This window comes from Pogonomyrmex barbatus, unplaced genomic scaffold (assembly GCF_055798465.1).
Source record: "Pogonomyrmex barbatus isolate J1 unplaced genomic scaffold, ASM5579846v1 scaffold16, whole genome shotgun sequence".
NCBI classification, from domain to species: Eukaryota; Metazoa; Arthropoda; class Insecta; order Hymenoptera; family Formicidae; genus Pogonomyrmex; species Pogonomyrmex barbatus.
The window spans coordinates 5,425,371-5,442,384 of record NW_028297112.1 but is presented as its reverse complement, the minus strand read 5'-3'; the positions used below and the strand labels follow the sequence as shown (position 1 = coordinate 5,442,384).

At 25.6% G+C, this 17,014-nt stretch overlaps 2 protein-coding genes across 7 annotated transcripts; one reads left to right on the top strand and one right to left on the bottom strand.

Annotated features, from left to right (window-relative positions):
* The first annotated feature begins 1,241 nt into the window (after nt 1-1,241).
* On the top strand, nt 1,242-7,494 carry LOC105430871 (pfs47 receptor). Of its 3 annotated transcripts, XM_011644622.3 has the most exons (6): nt 1,243-1,530; nt 1,978-2,125; nt 2,314-2,453; nt 2,602-2,726; nt 2,804-2,949; nt 3,813-7,494. In XM_011644622.3, exons 2-6 carry the CDS (start codon nt 2,116-2,118, stop codon nt 4,301-4,303), a joined length of 912 nt encoding a protein of 303 aa, XP_011642924.1. In that variant the 5' UTR covers nt 1,243-1,530; nt 1,978-2,115; the 3' UTR covers nt 4,304-7,494. The 3 variants fall into 3 exon arrangements, with proteins under 3 accessions (XP_088930304.1, XP_011642924.1, XP_088930305.1); XM_089074178.1 differs by lacking the exon at nt 1,978-2,125 and having other exon boundaries at nt 1,242-1,530; XM_089074179.1 differs by lacking the exons at nt 1,978-2,125; nt 2,314-2,453.
* A 155-nt stretch (nt 7,495-7,649) lies between these two features.
* LOC105430870 (cytochrome P450 4C1-like) lies at nt 7,650-16,207 on the bottom strand. 4 transcript variants are annotated; one of them, XM_089074175.1, is made up of 13 exons: nt 15,220-16,205; nt 13,417-13,705; nt 12,399-12,508; nt 12,072-12,162; nt 11,550-11,735; nt 11,156-11,249; nt 10,333-10,435; nt 10,041-10,146; nt 9,651-9,757; nt 9,517-9,585; nt 9,005-9,173; nt 8,713-8,892; nt 7,650-8,641 (listed from the first exon to the last, which is right to left on the bottom strand). In XM_089074175.1, the coding sequence occupies exons 2-13, from the start codon at nt 13,568-13,570 to the stop codon at nt 8,463-8,465; spliced, it is 1,548 nt and encodes a 515-aa protein (XP_088930301.1). In that variant the 5' UTR covers nt 13,571-13,705; nt 15,220-16,205; the 3' UTR covers nt 7,650-8,462. The 4 variants fall into 4 exon arrangements, with proteins under 4 accessions (XP_088930301.1, XP_011642923.2, XP_088930302.1 ...); XM_011644621.2 differs by having other exon boundaries at nt 13,417-16,205; XM_089074176.1 differs by lacking the exon at nt 9,517-9,585 and having other exon boundaries at nt 13,417-16,207.
* Nucleotides 16,208-17,014: the final 807 nt, after the last annotated feature.

The following is a 17,014-nucleotide window of genomic DNA, read 5'->3' as shown; positions in this document are numbered from 1 at the left end:
ATATATATCATTAATAATTACCGGTAGTTTAACGGTAAAGTAAAAGATATATATTGTGTCAACTTAAATAAAAACAAGACAACATTTGCCGTATAAAATATTTTTTAATCAGAATTTTAATTAATTTAACTTCCAATTTTTTAAAAGTAAAAAATAATTTAAATACATGCGATTAAAATAAAATATAAAAAACGATTTATAAGTTAAGCCAGAATTTAGAATAGAATTCTATTTGTAATTTTATACGAAACGTATGATTCAAAGAAGAATTGATGAATCATCAAACATATAGGTTAAAACCTACACATACTTAAATATACACAACATATAAATTTATAAAGAGAATTCTATCTTAAAATCTTACTCTGAAAATGAGATTATCTAAAGTAGGACTTAAATAAAATTATTTAATTGAGAAAAACTTGCTTTAATTGATATAATTATCATTACGCTATTATTATTACTGTTGTTGTACATGTACTTGCATTTCTGAACGATTAAGTATTGAATAATTTATTGTTTTTTTAAATAATACTGCGTATCTGAGCGTGTTATAGAGTACGGAAAGTAAAATCGGAATGGAAAGTTGAACGTAATTAATTCCAAACATGAAACTCTCTTTGAGCTAATGCAAGTAAAATCTTGACCTTCGAGAAAAAGTAGCTAATGCGATTCTATTCCGAGGCAAACATTGTTGTGTATTTAAAATCGTGGGATTCTTATTTTAAAGGATTGCACATACATCATCACTGAAACGAGTGGAAATTACAAAAGTGAGAAAATTCACTAGAGTATTCACAAAATCTAAGAATCGATTGTCTATTTTGAAACGAGATGAGAATTACAAGAGTGAGGAAATTCATTAGAATATTAGAATATCTGCTTCTTTATACGATATCAAAAATTAGTAAATCTCTTTATTTTTGTAATTTTTATCTCGTTCCAAGATACACGATCGACCGCCTGTATCTCAAAATTTAATTTGGCGCCACGATATATCGCAAATTCAAAGGTATTTTACTCCAAGCGAGTTGCTCTGCATCGTGCATAATCTAATACATCTAGTTAATGTTAATAACTAAACGTTTTCTGAGCTTATTCCAACAAGCAGTATATCAACTCTATTTTTGCAGCAACAAAGAACAAAAAAAATTAAAACCGGTGCCAACTTATCGCCGAGACATCGAGATGAAAGCATCGATATATCGACAGAATAGCGACGTCGTTGGCATCTCGAATCCCGAATTCCTATCCCGACTCCGACACGGCAGTGACACTAATGACAGCAGTGCGATGTCCGTCTGTCTGCGCCCGTGTGGGAGATGTGAACACCACGAGATCGTGGAAATCGATTCGTGACGCGAATATCGCGCGAAGATCACTCGGTCGCATCTTCCCGATTGGATCACGTTCGCTCGTTCGCTCATTTTCTCGCTCGTTCGTTTATGTTTCACTTTTTGTCTTGCAATTTGCAAGCTGCAAGTATTCCCAATAAGGCGCCGACACAGCCGAAGCTGTTACACCTAATCAGTAAGTCACAGATATATAAGTTCTGTTCTCGTAGGGAGGGAGAGAGAAAGAGATAGAGACATAGAGAATCGGGTCAATTGATGTCTCAGGGATTACATATTGATGCACGTGCTCGAGTCTCGGTGTTGCATCATTTGCATAATTTCGGGCGCAACGACGCATGGCTCCGGCATGTCGCATCGACCCGGTCTCGCTTGAGACTTTGCAAAATACGAAAATTCTCACACAGAGACCATTATCTTTTATCACACAATTTATACTCGTCCCTTTTAAATAAAAACGACGCGCGATTATTTTTATGGAGTTAAAATAATCCTTCAGAAAAAGGAAAAGACGAGAACGATCACAAATTTTCCTCTACATTTTTCATGACATATTAGTCACCGATGATGAATGAAATATTTATTCACGTGAAATTTTATGATTATTTATTTATTTGTTTTTAAGTGATAAATCGATTGAGATAATGAGAGATAACGGTTCGTCAGAGACGTGGAAGGCACGACACCATGGGAGCTGTATGTGACTAGTATGATTCATTTTGATATTAATTCCTGTATCCAAGAATTTTAGACGTCTCAAAAAATGAGTCCGAGTAAGTTTGATTATAAACTAAATATTAAACTAAATAAATATTAAGTGTTAAAATTATAAATATAAATCATCATATCTTATAATCATTTAAAATTCAGCTTTTTCCAATAAAAAAAGTATCTTTTATACAATAGAAGTAGAAAAAGTGATCATTCTTCCAATTGATACCGATTGATAATTTTTTCTCAGTCAGAATTACTACCGCGGACAGTCTCGATTATCGTTACATACCCATCACAAAAAACAGCGTTAGTTTAGGCATTAAAGCTAGCCACGATGCAAGGATCGCCTTACGAACACATCTTGGTAGTGACTCTAATGTGTACGAGGTAATGTTATATGTTTATGCAATAATCTATTTTTGATACTATTTTTATATCAACGTCTATATCTTATGTATTGTTAATACACAAGAAATTGTTATTTCAAAAAATAAAAAAATTTCTCATTAAATAATATTAATTTGATACTGTCCAGATTATTATTGGCGGATGGGGAAATACTATGTCGGCGATAAAAAGAAATAATACAGAACCAGATGTGGCAGAAACAGACACGAGAGACATATTAAATCCTGATGAAATATGTGATATTTTCATACAGTAAGAAAATTATATCTTTTAAGATAAATTTAGATACATAACAGTATATGTATTTTTAATTCAGCTCTGTTCTACAGATGGTCTTGCGATGGACTATTAAGTGTTAGCCGTGAGGATGATTTTGACATGCCGTTCATGTCTTATAAAGACAGAAGTCCGTTTGTTATAAACTATATAGGAGTTAGTACTGCTTGGGGTGCAACTGGAGAATGGATAATTGAAGGTACGTTAACTTGTCATGATACACACATAAACAACTTCTTTTAGATTTTAAGATTGAGAATATTACATTAAAGCTTCTGTTTATTACTATCTTAGTTTATGATATTAGAAGCGAGAAAATACACAATAAAAATTTTCGCAAGATATTAAGATTAAAATGAAAATATACATATTTCAATAAAGCAACACTTACAATTGATAAACTTGTAAAATATATTGAAAATTCTTTTATTAATTAGTAAATAATCATATATCCTTAAATGATTTATACATAACCAAAAACAAAATAAACTCAAAACAAAAATTGCTGATAGGCTTCAATGTTAAGAAACAATAGATAAAAAAAGGAGCATGGAAGTCAAAATACAACGACTTTATTGTTAAATCGGTTATAATAAATTAAATAAAAATTAAACAATAATCAATATAAATAAAACAAACAATAAGATCGAAGCGTTTGTTTTGATTTATTTATTTTATTATAATCGATTTGATTAAGATTGTTGTATTTCAGTTTTCATATTCCTTCTTTTATCTATTGTTTTTTTACAACTATAAGAATCGTCAAATTAATAACATATAAAAATAAATATGATTTAAATCTTTCCCAAAAAGACATGTAAAGACATTTGTCCGTTATATTTTTATTCTATTAATTATATATTATAAGTATCGTTTTATTGAAAAATATTTCTATTTAATATATTTTTTAAGAATTTTTACATGTTTCTTGCTTCCGATATCACAGTTGGAGAGAGTAGTGACGAGTGAATAAAAGCCTTAATATATCATACGAATTAACTAATTCAAATTGTGCATAAGGAGGCAACCCAATAAGTTTCTAAAAAAAATTTATTCTAATAGAGTGTCAGTTCACATCGCCTGCCATCAGACAACAATTGATGGATACGTGCCACTTCTGGGTAGACTTTAACGAGGCATTTGGATTGCCTCGGAACGCGGTAATGGCCTCTGAGGACGGTTTATACATCGGTCGGGCACATCATCAGGGTACAGTGACACCGGGTGGTATTCGCGACAACGTCTGCACGCTGGCATGGGGTGGCAATGCCCATGAAAAGCGAGAATTCCAAGTACTATGCGGCAAGGATGTGAATTGGGTGAAGTCCTGGGAGGGTAGCGTGCCTCTGCACGCCTTGCCTGCTGGTGAAACTGAGGATGGTTATGCTCTATTTGTTGGCCGAGTGTTGCACGAAGGGATCTATCACATCGGCAAAATACAACCGAATCATCAGGTATGCTACATACCACTGAACGGCCAAGAAATGCCCTATCTGGAGTACGAGGCCTTGGTCATACATGACACCTATGGAGTCGAGTGTATCGGGAGATAAAGCAACAGTATTTACGCCTTAGAAATAGAGAGTGTATTTATTTTTCCACGAGACAAGATATTTTCCGCGTGCTACAGTTAAACGTGGTCTTCTTCATAAAATTTCAATTGGAGTTGTTCATATACGGATTAGTTTTTTATAATTCAAAATTTATAACATCATATTTTTTTATAAATAAAAAATATTGGATAATTATCATTAAAGCTCCCGTTCACTCGCTATTATTATCTCAGATTATAAGAAGCGAAAAAGTACATAATAAAAATTCTTGCAAGATATATTAAAATGAAAGTATGTTTCAATAAAATAACTTATAATTTAGAATCGACTTATAAAAACAGAAAACAAATCTAAATTTTGTTAATTAATAAATAACCATGTAAATAAATTATGCATAAAAAGAAATAAGTTTATAACTACAACTATTAAATTAATAATATATAGAAATAAATAAGACTTAATATCTCCTCAAAAATAAAAAGATAATTTTTAGTATACTTTTTAAATCTATTCTATTAGTGCAAAATTATTATTTTATTGAAAAATATTTCTACTTATAATATATTTTGCAAGAATTCTTATTGTCTTGCTTTTGTTGTCACAGTTTGAAATAGTAGTGAGTGAGTACGTATTATAAAAATTATTCTTCAGAATGAATCCGATTAAAATTTTTCAGTTATTTCTTAGATTTCTATTATCTTTTCTAGAAAAAAAAAAACAAAATAATTCAGATTGAAATTCAGTTCTGAACAGTTCTGTAATATATTTTCTGAAGCTTTAATACTAGATATTGATCTGTCTAGATATCAGATATACATAGATTTACATTTTGAAATTCTTTTTATCGATAAAAGTGCCTCTAAAAGTGATTTATAAACCTTCTGATTAGCTATAAGCTACAGAGATATTTTTATCGATAAAAGAGTATTCAAAATGTGGACCATAAAATTTTTTAATATCTACATATGTACATACTTGATACAAAATTTTTTATATAAAAACATTTCTTTAAACTTAACTTTTTGCAAAGGAACCAATTAAAAATTATTTTTTTAATTATTTTTTATGTTTTCTTATTATTATTACTATATGTCTTACCAAACAGAAATTTTACAAAAGAAAGAAACTAATATGAAAACATATGGATATATTTTGTATATGATTAGATATATCTATATCTATTATATCTATATTTATATATTTATATATTTATATATTTATGTTCTTGCATAAAAAACTTCTTACCGTAGCTACGAAGAAGAAACAAAATAACTTTCTTCCAGTTTTTCTTTTATGAATTATTTCTTTTAATTTAACTATTAATCACTATTAATCCTAAAAAAGTTTTAAAACATGTTTTGGCAACATGTTTTGGCATTTTTTAAAATTAGTATAAAGTATATGGCTCCAATTGAAATAATAAAGATGGGTGATCGGTTCGGAAGTTAAAAGAAAAAATATGAGTCATGGACTTGGTCAGAATTGAAAGAAATTGTTGCCAAAAAATACATTCACTGGCATTAATGTCTTTTCTTTTTTACCAATTCCATTTTTTCCAACTATCTATATGCCATTGTATGATAAGTATTGTATGATAATATTGACCTCATAAGTTAATTGTAATTTGTATTTTATTACGATGAGCACAATTTAGACATATTTTTTTATGAATGCATCGCGTGGAAAATTATTATAGCAAAAAGCCGGTCGGTTATTTCATTCTTGTATATAAACAGGCTAATTTAAACTTGATTATTTATATAGACACCAATTGTAAATAATTATTGACCGATATTTTACGATTAAACTCTTATTACTTAGTTAAAAACTTAGCAAAAAGACCACAGACCAAAGTCTGTTATAGTTTATTTTATTGTGTCCTATTGTCAGAGTATTTATTATAATAAATAATATTATTAAATAATCGTAAAAATTTACTTTTTGCAGACATAAATAAAAGAAAAACATTTATCAGTTTCATATTCTAAAAATATTTTGTGAATCATGTTAGTTTATGTAGCTCTTTTAATCTGTATGAGAGAGAGAAAAGATAGTTATATTATGTTTGTTTAATTTAGTAACTACTCAGGGTTTTACAATTAATCCGCAAATAATGGCCAACAAAACGTAAAACAGAATCCTAATATTTTATCTACGATATTGTGATATGATAATAAACGAATCAACTTCAGAATGACACGAACCAAAAGAAGCATTCACATTGATTTAGAATATATATATTATACATAAATAGTAAAAAGTCCTCTTGCGCTGAATATTTTTTTTCTTCTTTGCTATATGCAAACACTCAGATATTACACGTATAAGATATATACGTATGAGCAAGCTGCACAAATCTATTTAGAAAAATTGTTATTAATTAAAAGTGCAACATCAATAAGAGCACAACTGTCCTTTCCTGTCTGTGTATAAAAATATAGTGTAGTTTGTAAAATAATAAATATAATTAATGGCATAATCAAAGCACGATGCAAATTTCTGTAAAGCATGTATCGCGACGTAATGATGTAATTGATAGAATAGCAAAATTTTTATGAAATTTATTACCATACGTAATAAATTTATAGAAATTCGATGTATAACTAATTTCTGTCTTTTATAATAAAAAAATTATGAGACAGAAATACGAATATATAATTGATAGCTTTAAACTTTCTTCCAATGCTTAAAAATGAGAAAGGCAAGACATTCTTCAACAAATAAAAATATAATAAAGTCTTTTCACATTAATTTTATAATTTTTTGTGATTGTATTTACTTAGTTACGTAATCAGAATATTTTTATGTAACATGGCACCGTTGTATATCGTAAAAATATTAAAAGTAGGAAAATATATTAAAATCGAAAGTATTATAAGAACAAAAGTGTTTATGAAATAAATGAGAATATTAATTTTTTTCTAGATAGAAATATATTCTCAAGATACCAGACTCTGTATGTATACAGCCAAGAATAGAATTTATTTACTTGAATTTGTATGACTCTGTATGTACACACACACACACGCACACACACACACACACACACACACACACACACACACACACACACACACACACACATATCATAGTATATGTTGAATATGAATACGAAGTTATAATATTTTGTTATCATATTATTGTTGCACAGTGTATTATATTCTGTACAATATATTACAATATTACAATCATCTATTGTCTAACCCAAATTTACTGTAATATTATATAAATCCAGATCCTCAATTATTTTTTATATGTTAGATATACAAATTACAATTGATAATAGATAGTTATATAAAGTGGAGAACAATCAGAACAATTATTTATCCTTCAAAAGAAATATTCTTGTAAGTCAGGAAAACGTCAATAGCTTTCTTAAATGTAATTTTAATCCTATCAAGAGGACAAAAATTTTAAAGTAAGGAAATAAATTATTTATTAACATCAAACTATATATACATAATGCATATGCATATATACATAATAAATATAAAACAATTTAAAACAGGCGTGTAAGTAAAAGAGTGCCGCTGATTAAAATTGATGAAAGTGGGATGGAGGATCTGCACAAATTCAGATTTTACCGGATACATATTCCAAACAATACAAACTTTATTATTAGTATTATATTGATATCTTTTTTTTACTAAAAACTTTTGTATTTTTTTCAATTTTATTTTATTATAATTTATTATTATTATATATTTACATAAAATATATTTTATTTGATTAAGTATCTTTATATTTATAATTAGTTTAGGATAAACTATTCTTAAAAAGTTTATCATAAAAATATTACTTTATTAAATATAATAACAAATTAATATCAATCGAACTAAACATTGAATAAACAAAAATTATATCATGAACAGAGTCAAAATATAAAAAATAATGATTAAAGTAATTATTAAATTCATTACCGTGATCTAAAAAAAAATGTAATTGCGTTACCAGTCCATTATCAAAAAACGTAATTTAACAGTAACGGCATAAGTAACGCGTTACTTTCCAACCCTGATAATTTTTAAGTTTAAACATAATCCATAAATTTATAAATCCATAATATATATAGTACATAACCATAATATATATATATATATATATATATATATATATATATTTATCCTTTTTAGATTTTTAAATCATCCTAAGAATCCCTTCAAACATCTGTACATGCGTTAATGATTGGGACAAATTTTAAACGAAATGGATGAGAAGGACGAATCAGCAATTCAGCTTTCAATGAAATATCTTTTAAATATTCTACCGGTTCCAAGTAGAATTTGTATATCAAAGGAGCTATTAGAGCCTTCAATTTTAACAAAGCAAATCGTTGTCCTACAATTTGTTATATGTATCATAAACCGTTTATAGAAGAATATTGAAAAGAATACTAAAAGATAATTTACCAATGCAGTTACGTGGCCCAGCACTAAATGGCAAATATGAATACGGATGTCGATTTCGAATTTTCTCAGATAAAAATCTGTCTGGATCAAATTCCTCTGGATTTTGCCAATAATTCGGATTTCTATGAGCTCCGTAGATATTAATATACAAAATTGTACCAGCTGGTACTAAGTATGATTCTGAAAAATATTATAAATTAACTTTCAATTCATAAATAGATAAGATTAGATTTTATATAAAACTAAAGAAATAGATATTTAATGAAATATAAAATAAGAGATTAAAACATACGTAATTTTACATCCTCGGAAGTAATTCGTGATATAAAATAGGCGGTGGGATACAAACGCAACGTTTCTTTTATACATCTTTCTAAATACGATAAATTTTGCAGCGATTGCACACTAAGTTTTCCTCCACTTTCATGCATCACAGCATTGATTTCTTCTCTGACATGTTCCTGTATCATTAAAATTAATTAATATATTTTAAAAACATTGTTATTAATTTTTTTTAGAAATATAATTATAATGTTATGGATTATTATTATTAAGCCATAAATATGTTTACGAATTATAGTCAAAATAAGAAAGCAATTTAAGAATGCATTTGTTACATATCTAAATTGAAAAAAAAACTGTCATATGTTAAATACACACATATATGTATATAAAATATAAATATATGCACATATACATATAAAATGGCTTGTCACATTTATAGTTGCATAACTGTCCCGATAAGTTAAATTAATAAAATTACTTAGTTTCTATCAATCGTGATACTTATTAAATCAAAATTACCTGAACATCTTTATGCTCAGCCAATAGCAACAAAACAAAGCACATAGTTATCGCTGTGGTATCATGACCCTATAATCACTTACATATATATTTATATGTCTAAATAAACAATAAACAATTTTTTAAGTACATACGGCAAATAAAAAAGTGTCGATTTCCTCTTGAATATCTGAATCAGTTAAATGACCTTCTCGAGATGTTGCTATTAATATGTCGATCATAGCCAGTCGCTTTTTTTTAACTAAATTAAGGAGTAAAACATATCAACTAATCTTATAATAAAATTATATCTTTATTTATTATTTATTATTAACATAATATAATTTTGGTATGTCCTTCTTACTAAATAACATTGATTTAAAAGTTGAATTATATTAATATTGAACTAATTTTTACTCTTAACAAACATTATATTTATATTATTTAATTTTTAAATATAATTACTTGAATTAATAATCTTAAATATTGTAAAATAAATTTAATATAAATCAAGTTAAAAACACATATTTAATTATGCAACATACTTGTAATAGTTTCTGAATTATCTTCTTCTACCAATGTATCTTTATCAAAACTTTTCAAGTATCCTTCATTGATTTGTTCATGATAAAGTTTCCTTTCTGCAATAATCTAAAAAAAATCACTTCTTTATAACATTATAAATATATTAAAAATGTATTTCTCGATGTTTATAAATTATGATATTATTTTTTGTATAAAATTATGTTGATGTATCGTATTATGAAATTTTTAGGTTGTTTCTTATAATTTTATTGAAAGCTTAAAGACACTACATAACACAAGACTTTTACATACTTTCTGAGTAAATCCATGCAATATCTTTAAAATCCTTTTTTGTTGTCTACCTTTTGACGTTAACGAGAAGATCCAATCGTTATGTAGCCATGGTCTCATTGTTCTAAATTGTAATTAATTTAGAATTAGTACAATTATATACATGATAGGGCATTTAAAGCTAATATATCGAAAAGTATGGTTACGCACACTTACAGCTGCTAGGCAATGTGTGTGTGTGTGTGTGTGTGTGTGTGTGTGTGTGTGTGTGTGTGTGTGTGTGTGTGTGTGTGTTTTGGAGGCGTTCATTATAAACAAATACTCTGTTATTTGTATAAATCACACTCAAATATCTTGCGTATCAACTGTAATGTTGCGTAGCACTAGTCTAATCCTTCGAGCGAATGGTCGTACAATCTCAGATCTGTATAAATTATTAACTCTTCAATTATTACGAAAATTGCAATGATACTTCTCAATTTAATATGACTCACTCTACTTGCTCATGAGAAGTGATATAGTCATTACCGGATATCTTCTATACAGAATTTCGAAAAAACAAGAATACAAATGTGTAAAAAATTTTAAAAATAGCTTGTTTTAGGTTTAATGGATTAATTTTACTATAATATTCTAAACGTTTAAGACATGTTAAAAATTTAAACAACAAATTTTGTTTTAAAGACAAACGATTGGACGATTAGACGTTTAAATTGCTAATTGCTAATTTAGTTCAGTATATTTAATTGAGTATAATTGTTTATTTTACTAATTTTACGCTATTAATCTGTCCATTGAAATATTATTATATTCGATTCGACAGTTTTTTATATCTAAAAATTACTTATAAGTCAAGATTTGGGACATCTGATGAATTGCATTTCGATATTGTTGCTGGAACGGACCCAATCCTTGCAAAGAAGTGCCCATGGCAGTTTCTACAAGTAATATCGTTTCTTAAAATAATATCACGATAGTGTATAATCAATTATTTGTAAACTATATTAGATAAATAGATTCTAATATTATAAAAATTAAATATTAATCTTTAATTTATCGTAATTATATTTCGCATACAGAATTTATCTCTTCGTCTTTCGTTGCTCGTTATGTTATCCTAGATAAAAACATTATAATCATATTCAGAATATTTATATGAATATGATTATATGATCATATTCATATTCATATAATCATATTCATATAAATATTATATAATCATAATCAGAATACAATACCGCATAATGAGTTCAGTGTATGTTCACTAACAAATGAAACTAAATCTTTTACAATTGTGCTTTCTATATTTTTTAAAGAGTTTGCCATGTCTTCGCCCTCCTTGATCAAAATATTAATAAATTGTTTTAATATAGCAAAATGAAATGCGGGAGTTAATAATTTTCGTCGCAATTGCCATTTGGTGCCTAAAACAAAATTAATTTGTCAATTAGTTAATAAAAATAAATTAAACTTTATTAAAAAATTTATGAAACTCTGTCAATCAAGATTTTAATTATTTTTACATTATTATGACATAAATTGTTTTTGTATTTATTAATTTTTTTCTATACTTAGTTTTTATAATAATAAAGTATTAATTATAAAGTATTAGAATAATTATAAAGTATTACACACATTTTACTTTCTTAATAATCTTTAAGTTTATGTTTTTTTTTATTGTTTCTGAATGTATAACTTAACGTAAAAAATGCAATCACTTTTCATAATAGTAAAATATATACATATTTTATATATATTACCTCCGGCGGTAAGAAGACCTGTTTTTAACCAAGGATGTATCATGTTGTAAATAAAACTCTTTTCGATATGCGTCATCGTCCCTAATATTATCTAAAATTATAAAAAATATTAATGAGTTCGAATTATAGCACATAAATATTTAACTCAATCGTGATGCAGACAATTAATTAATTGTTATTTAAATTATTACTAGTATTTCAGGATTTTTAATTTAATTTTTATAAATAAAAATGTTTACGAAATGTAAAGAAACGAGGAATGCCTTTTTCCCCAATTTGTCAATAATGAAATTATTCACAAATTTAAATTTTGTTATATTATATTACCTCCATGTCATCAGGATGATAGATAACTACAACAGGTTTAAACAAAAACCAAACTTTGAAAATGGGATAATATTGATCAGAAAGTGTTACATGTAACTTCCAAAAATTTTCTGCAAAAAGTGCATGTCGTAAATACAAAAATTATTGCAAATACAAAAAAAATTGCAATTTATTTATTAATACTTTAATGTATTAATATGTATTAAATTTGTGTCAATGATAAAAATGTGAAACTGCATTTTAAAAAATATATTTTCAAAATTATAATTATTATTTTCAAAAATAAATTTCAAAAATATAATTTTGAGGAAAATATTTTACTTATCACAATACTTATCTTTTCAAAGAAATAACATTTTTCGTTTATATTCTCGTGTTATGAGAAATAAATATAATTTTTAATTTTATTAAATAAATATCTTTTATTTATATTGTAGATAAAAAATTAACAATTTTATTCAGATATATTACAAATTATAAAAATATATTGATATAGTTATTGTAACTATTAAAAATATTAAAAAAGTAATAAGTTTGACAGCTTCATATTTTAAAATTAACTAATTGAAACACATACAGAATATCTGATATCAATCATCTCTCGTGAGTAGGTAAATCAGTTTAAATTGAGTAGAAAAGTCTTGTCATTTTGCAATTTTCGCAACAGTTAACGAAGAATTATTAATGATTAAAAAGCACCATATTAGTCTGACTTATCGCCAAATGTAAATGCGCGGAGAGATACAGTAATTCGGCGATCGATATCGCTAGGAGAATAAAAATTGTTGTTTATGCACCACTCCAATGTCGCTTGTAAACAATTACTCGCATGTTAAACAACGACGATCTAATAATGCTGATAAGTCGAGCGGATTCGATTATCTTTCGCAATTAATATCTCGTTAACTATCGCAAAAATAGTAAAGGATTTTTCTATTCAATTTAATCTGCTCTACCTGTCCGGAGAGAAGTGATGCAGTCGATACCGGACATCCTGTATATTCAAAATTTTACTTACCAAATGAATCTTGGAACATCAATAGATTGCCAATAATTGAATAACCAGATGGACCTGGTATACGATTGATAAGTCTCCCATTTCGTCCATAATGCACATAAAAATTATATGCCAATAAAATAAAAATAAGTAATACCAATATAATAAAAATCATTGTCTCTTGACCAAGCAAAAGTATTCAAGTTTTGTTATTTTCAATTTTTCCTTTTTTTTTGCTGTTAAATCGCACGTATCATAAAAAATATCTTTTTTTGACGAAAATAATTTTAATATTAAAATCCCTAAAAATCTGTAATTGATATATAAAACATGCATTAAATATGTTATTTATATTTCATATAACTCTTATAATAATTTTTAGAAAAATTTAAAAGATATAGTATGTATATATTTTTTCTATTTGTCATAATTTGTTACAATTGTTATATGAATTAATTACAACAAATAGAAAGAATACATCTATATATACATATTTTTAAATTTCTCTAAAAATTATTATGAATTAATTATATAATAATTATCAGGAATCGGCAAAAAAGTAATAATAAATTAATATTATTTGATTTATGAATTAATTACGTAATCAAAAAAGAATATTTTACGATTACAATGATTAATCAGTAATCAAAATGAAAAAAATTTTAATTACTCAATTAATCGGTAATTAAAATAAAAAGATTTTTAACTATTGGATTAATCAGTAATCAAAATAAAGAAATTTTTAATTATTCGATTTATCAGTAATTAAAATGGAAAAGTTTTTAATTACTCTATAAAAAATGGAATAGCAACATGTTATCAGCTTCCATTATAAAATCCCATAGAGATGGACATTAATAATGATGGATTTGATTTCGATAATGAAAACGTAGGCAAAAAAAAAAATGTTCAAACTTTAAGGATTACCGCATATGAAATCGAGTTTCAATGTTTCTGTCAAAAGCAGAAAAACGATTTATCGATTTTGCTTATCCTACCATCAAATCGGCATTTTTTTAATTTAATACTTTGTTGCCATCATCAACTCCAGTCGAAAGAATGTTTAGTTTCGCCACAATGTTTAACATCGGAAAATTCAATCGCCTTACAAATGAAAATTTTGAAAAAAGAGTACTCTCAAATGCAAACTGTATTTTCAAGAGTACATAAAAAATAAAAAATATCTGATATTACGCTTTCAATCTTCTTCAATTTGATGATATTTCTTTATATACTATTCATTAAATGTTCACTTTAAATACTGCACTGATAGAAACAATAACTGAATGCTACGCAATATTTTTTTACATAAATGGAATCTTCCACATTCAGATCAAATTTTTGTATCAGTCATAAAAAATCCTACTTCAATTTTATTAGAAAAATATTCCGTTGAACTAGTCTTTTTTCTGTGTGTAATTGGTACTTAACATTGATCATTAATTAAATCAAAAAAATAATCAAGAAAATAATCAACTAAATAATCAAAAAGAATCTGACATTGATTATTGAATAATTGAAATAATTGAAATAATTGAAGTTTTTAGATCTGATTACTGATTGATGAAGTAATTGAAATTATTACATTCTGATTACTGATTAATCAAGTAATCAAAAAATTTCTCAATTTTGATTAATAATTAATAAAGTAATTAAAACTTTTTTCATTTTTATTACCGAGTATTCAAATAATTAAAAAATTTTCTATTTTAATTATTGATTATTCGAATAATCAATCATTTTTCAAATTTGATTATTGATTATTTGAGTAATCATTAATCAAAGCTAAAATATTACTGAAAATATCGAATGCCTGATAATTACCTGTCTTCTCTTTGACTTAATAACATTAATTTAGAATGTAACACAATTATTTTTTAACGTGTTTTGAAAATATTTATAAGTACAAGTCTATATAATTTTTGAAATATTAAATTTTAAATATATAAATATTTTTATCACTATGCAAGGGTAACTTTATATTAAACTGACATTTCTACGCAATTAACTGCTTATTTATCTTGTCTGTATGCAAAATTATTCAAATCAATTTGTATAAAAAATTGAAACGAAACGACATTATTACTATAAAACAGATAATATCTAATCAAGCTTGGAACTATGTTATTAAAATTAGCTTGGAATTATGTTATTAAAATTAAAAGTAGATGCATTTATGCATTTAAAAAAAATTGCATGTATATATGATAATAATTGCATATATACGAGTATCACAAAAACACACGCCTATGATATGCTATTATATGCTATTAATAGCTATTATTTGCAATTATTACAAATGTTTCAATGCGTTACAAAAACAGTTCATACATAGAAGAAATATTTATTTAAATATTCATTTAAAAGATATTTATTAAATGTGATTGTCATTTTGAACAAAAATATAACGAGCAATATTGATCATAATAAAATTTATATCGTTCATCAAAATTTATCTATATGCCTTGTAGTGTCAATTAAATATCATTAGAAATTTCGACCATTAGATCAATCAGAAAAGTTTTATAATTCTTCAAGAAAATGTTATCTTTATTTACAAAATGATTACCAATTGAAATTACGAAAAAAAATTATTTTTTTATAATGACGTCTATTTGCATGATCAATCTCGATGCAATAAGTTTATCGTTAAGAGAATAAAATTTGCAAAATCGTGTTAATATTATTATATAATTGTTAATATTAAAAATATTATTGATGAATGCATTTTATTTTAATAAATTATTAAATAATAATTTCAGTTTAAATATAAAAATAAAGTCGCTGATACTAACTCTTAAATTACTAATCCAATATCAGTCAACTAAATTTTGTATATGTAAAATGTTATTAGATTATTTTTTATAAAAATAAATTATATAATCTATTATTCGTATAATTAATAAATTATTTGTTTAGAATCAGGATTTTGTTTTCTCACTTTTTTCTTTATACATAAATTATATACATAAATTTTATATGAACTTTTTAATATATATATATATATATATATATATATATATATATATATATATATATATATATATACAGGATATAATAAATAAAAGCAGAATCCATATATGAAAGAAATTTTCAAATATTTATTTAAAAGATTTATTAAATTTGATTATCGTCTAACGAAGATATGCTGTAACAGTGCAATGACGATTGAATTTATGATTGATTCGTGTTTAATAGCTTAATAAAAATAAACATTCACATTTAATGTGTGTGAATAAATCCACAAATTACTTCTGGAAAAATATTTAAACAAATTTATATTATTTATCAAAATTTATTTTTGTCTTGTCGTCAATTAATTCTGATTCAGAAATTATAATACACAAAACAAAAAGTGGACAAAAAGTGCAGTATTTATAAAACAATTACTAGCCATATGTATCATTAATCACATTATTATTATATAATTTTGCATACATAACTTTATTATATACAAGTACATTATGTATACGGTCATAAGAGATAAAAAAAATTATGTAATATTAGAAACATTATTTAAGTATTATAAATTTAATCATTTCAAATCATGATTTGATTTTTAACATATTAAATTTCTAAAATTGTATGTACATACAATATATGACGTAAGTAAACAAAC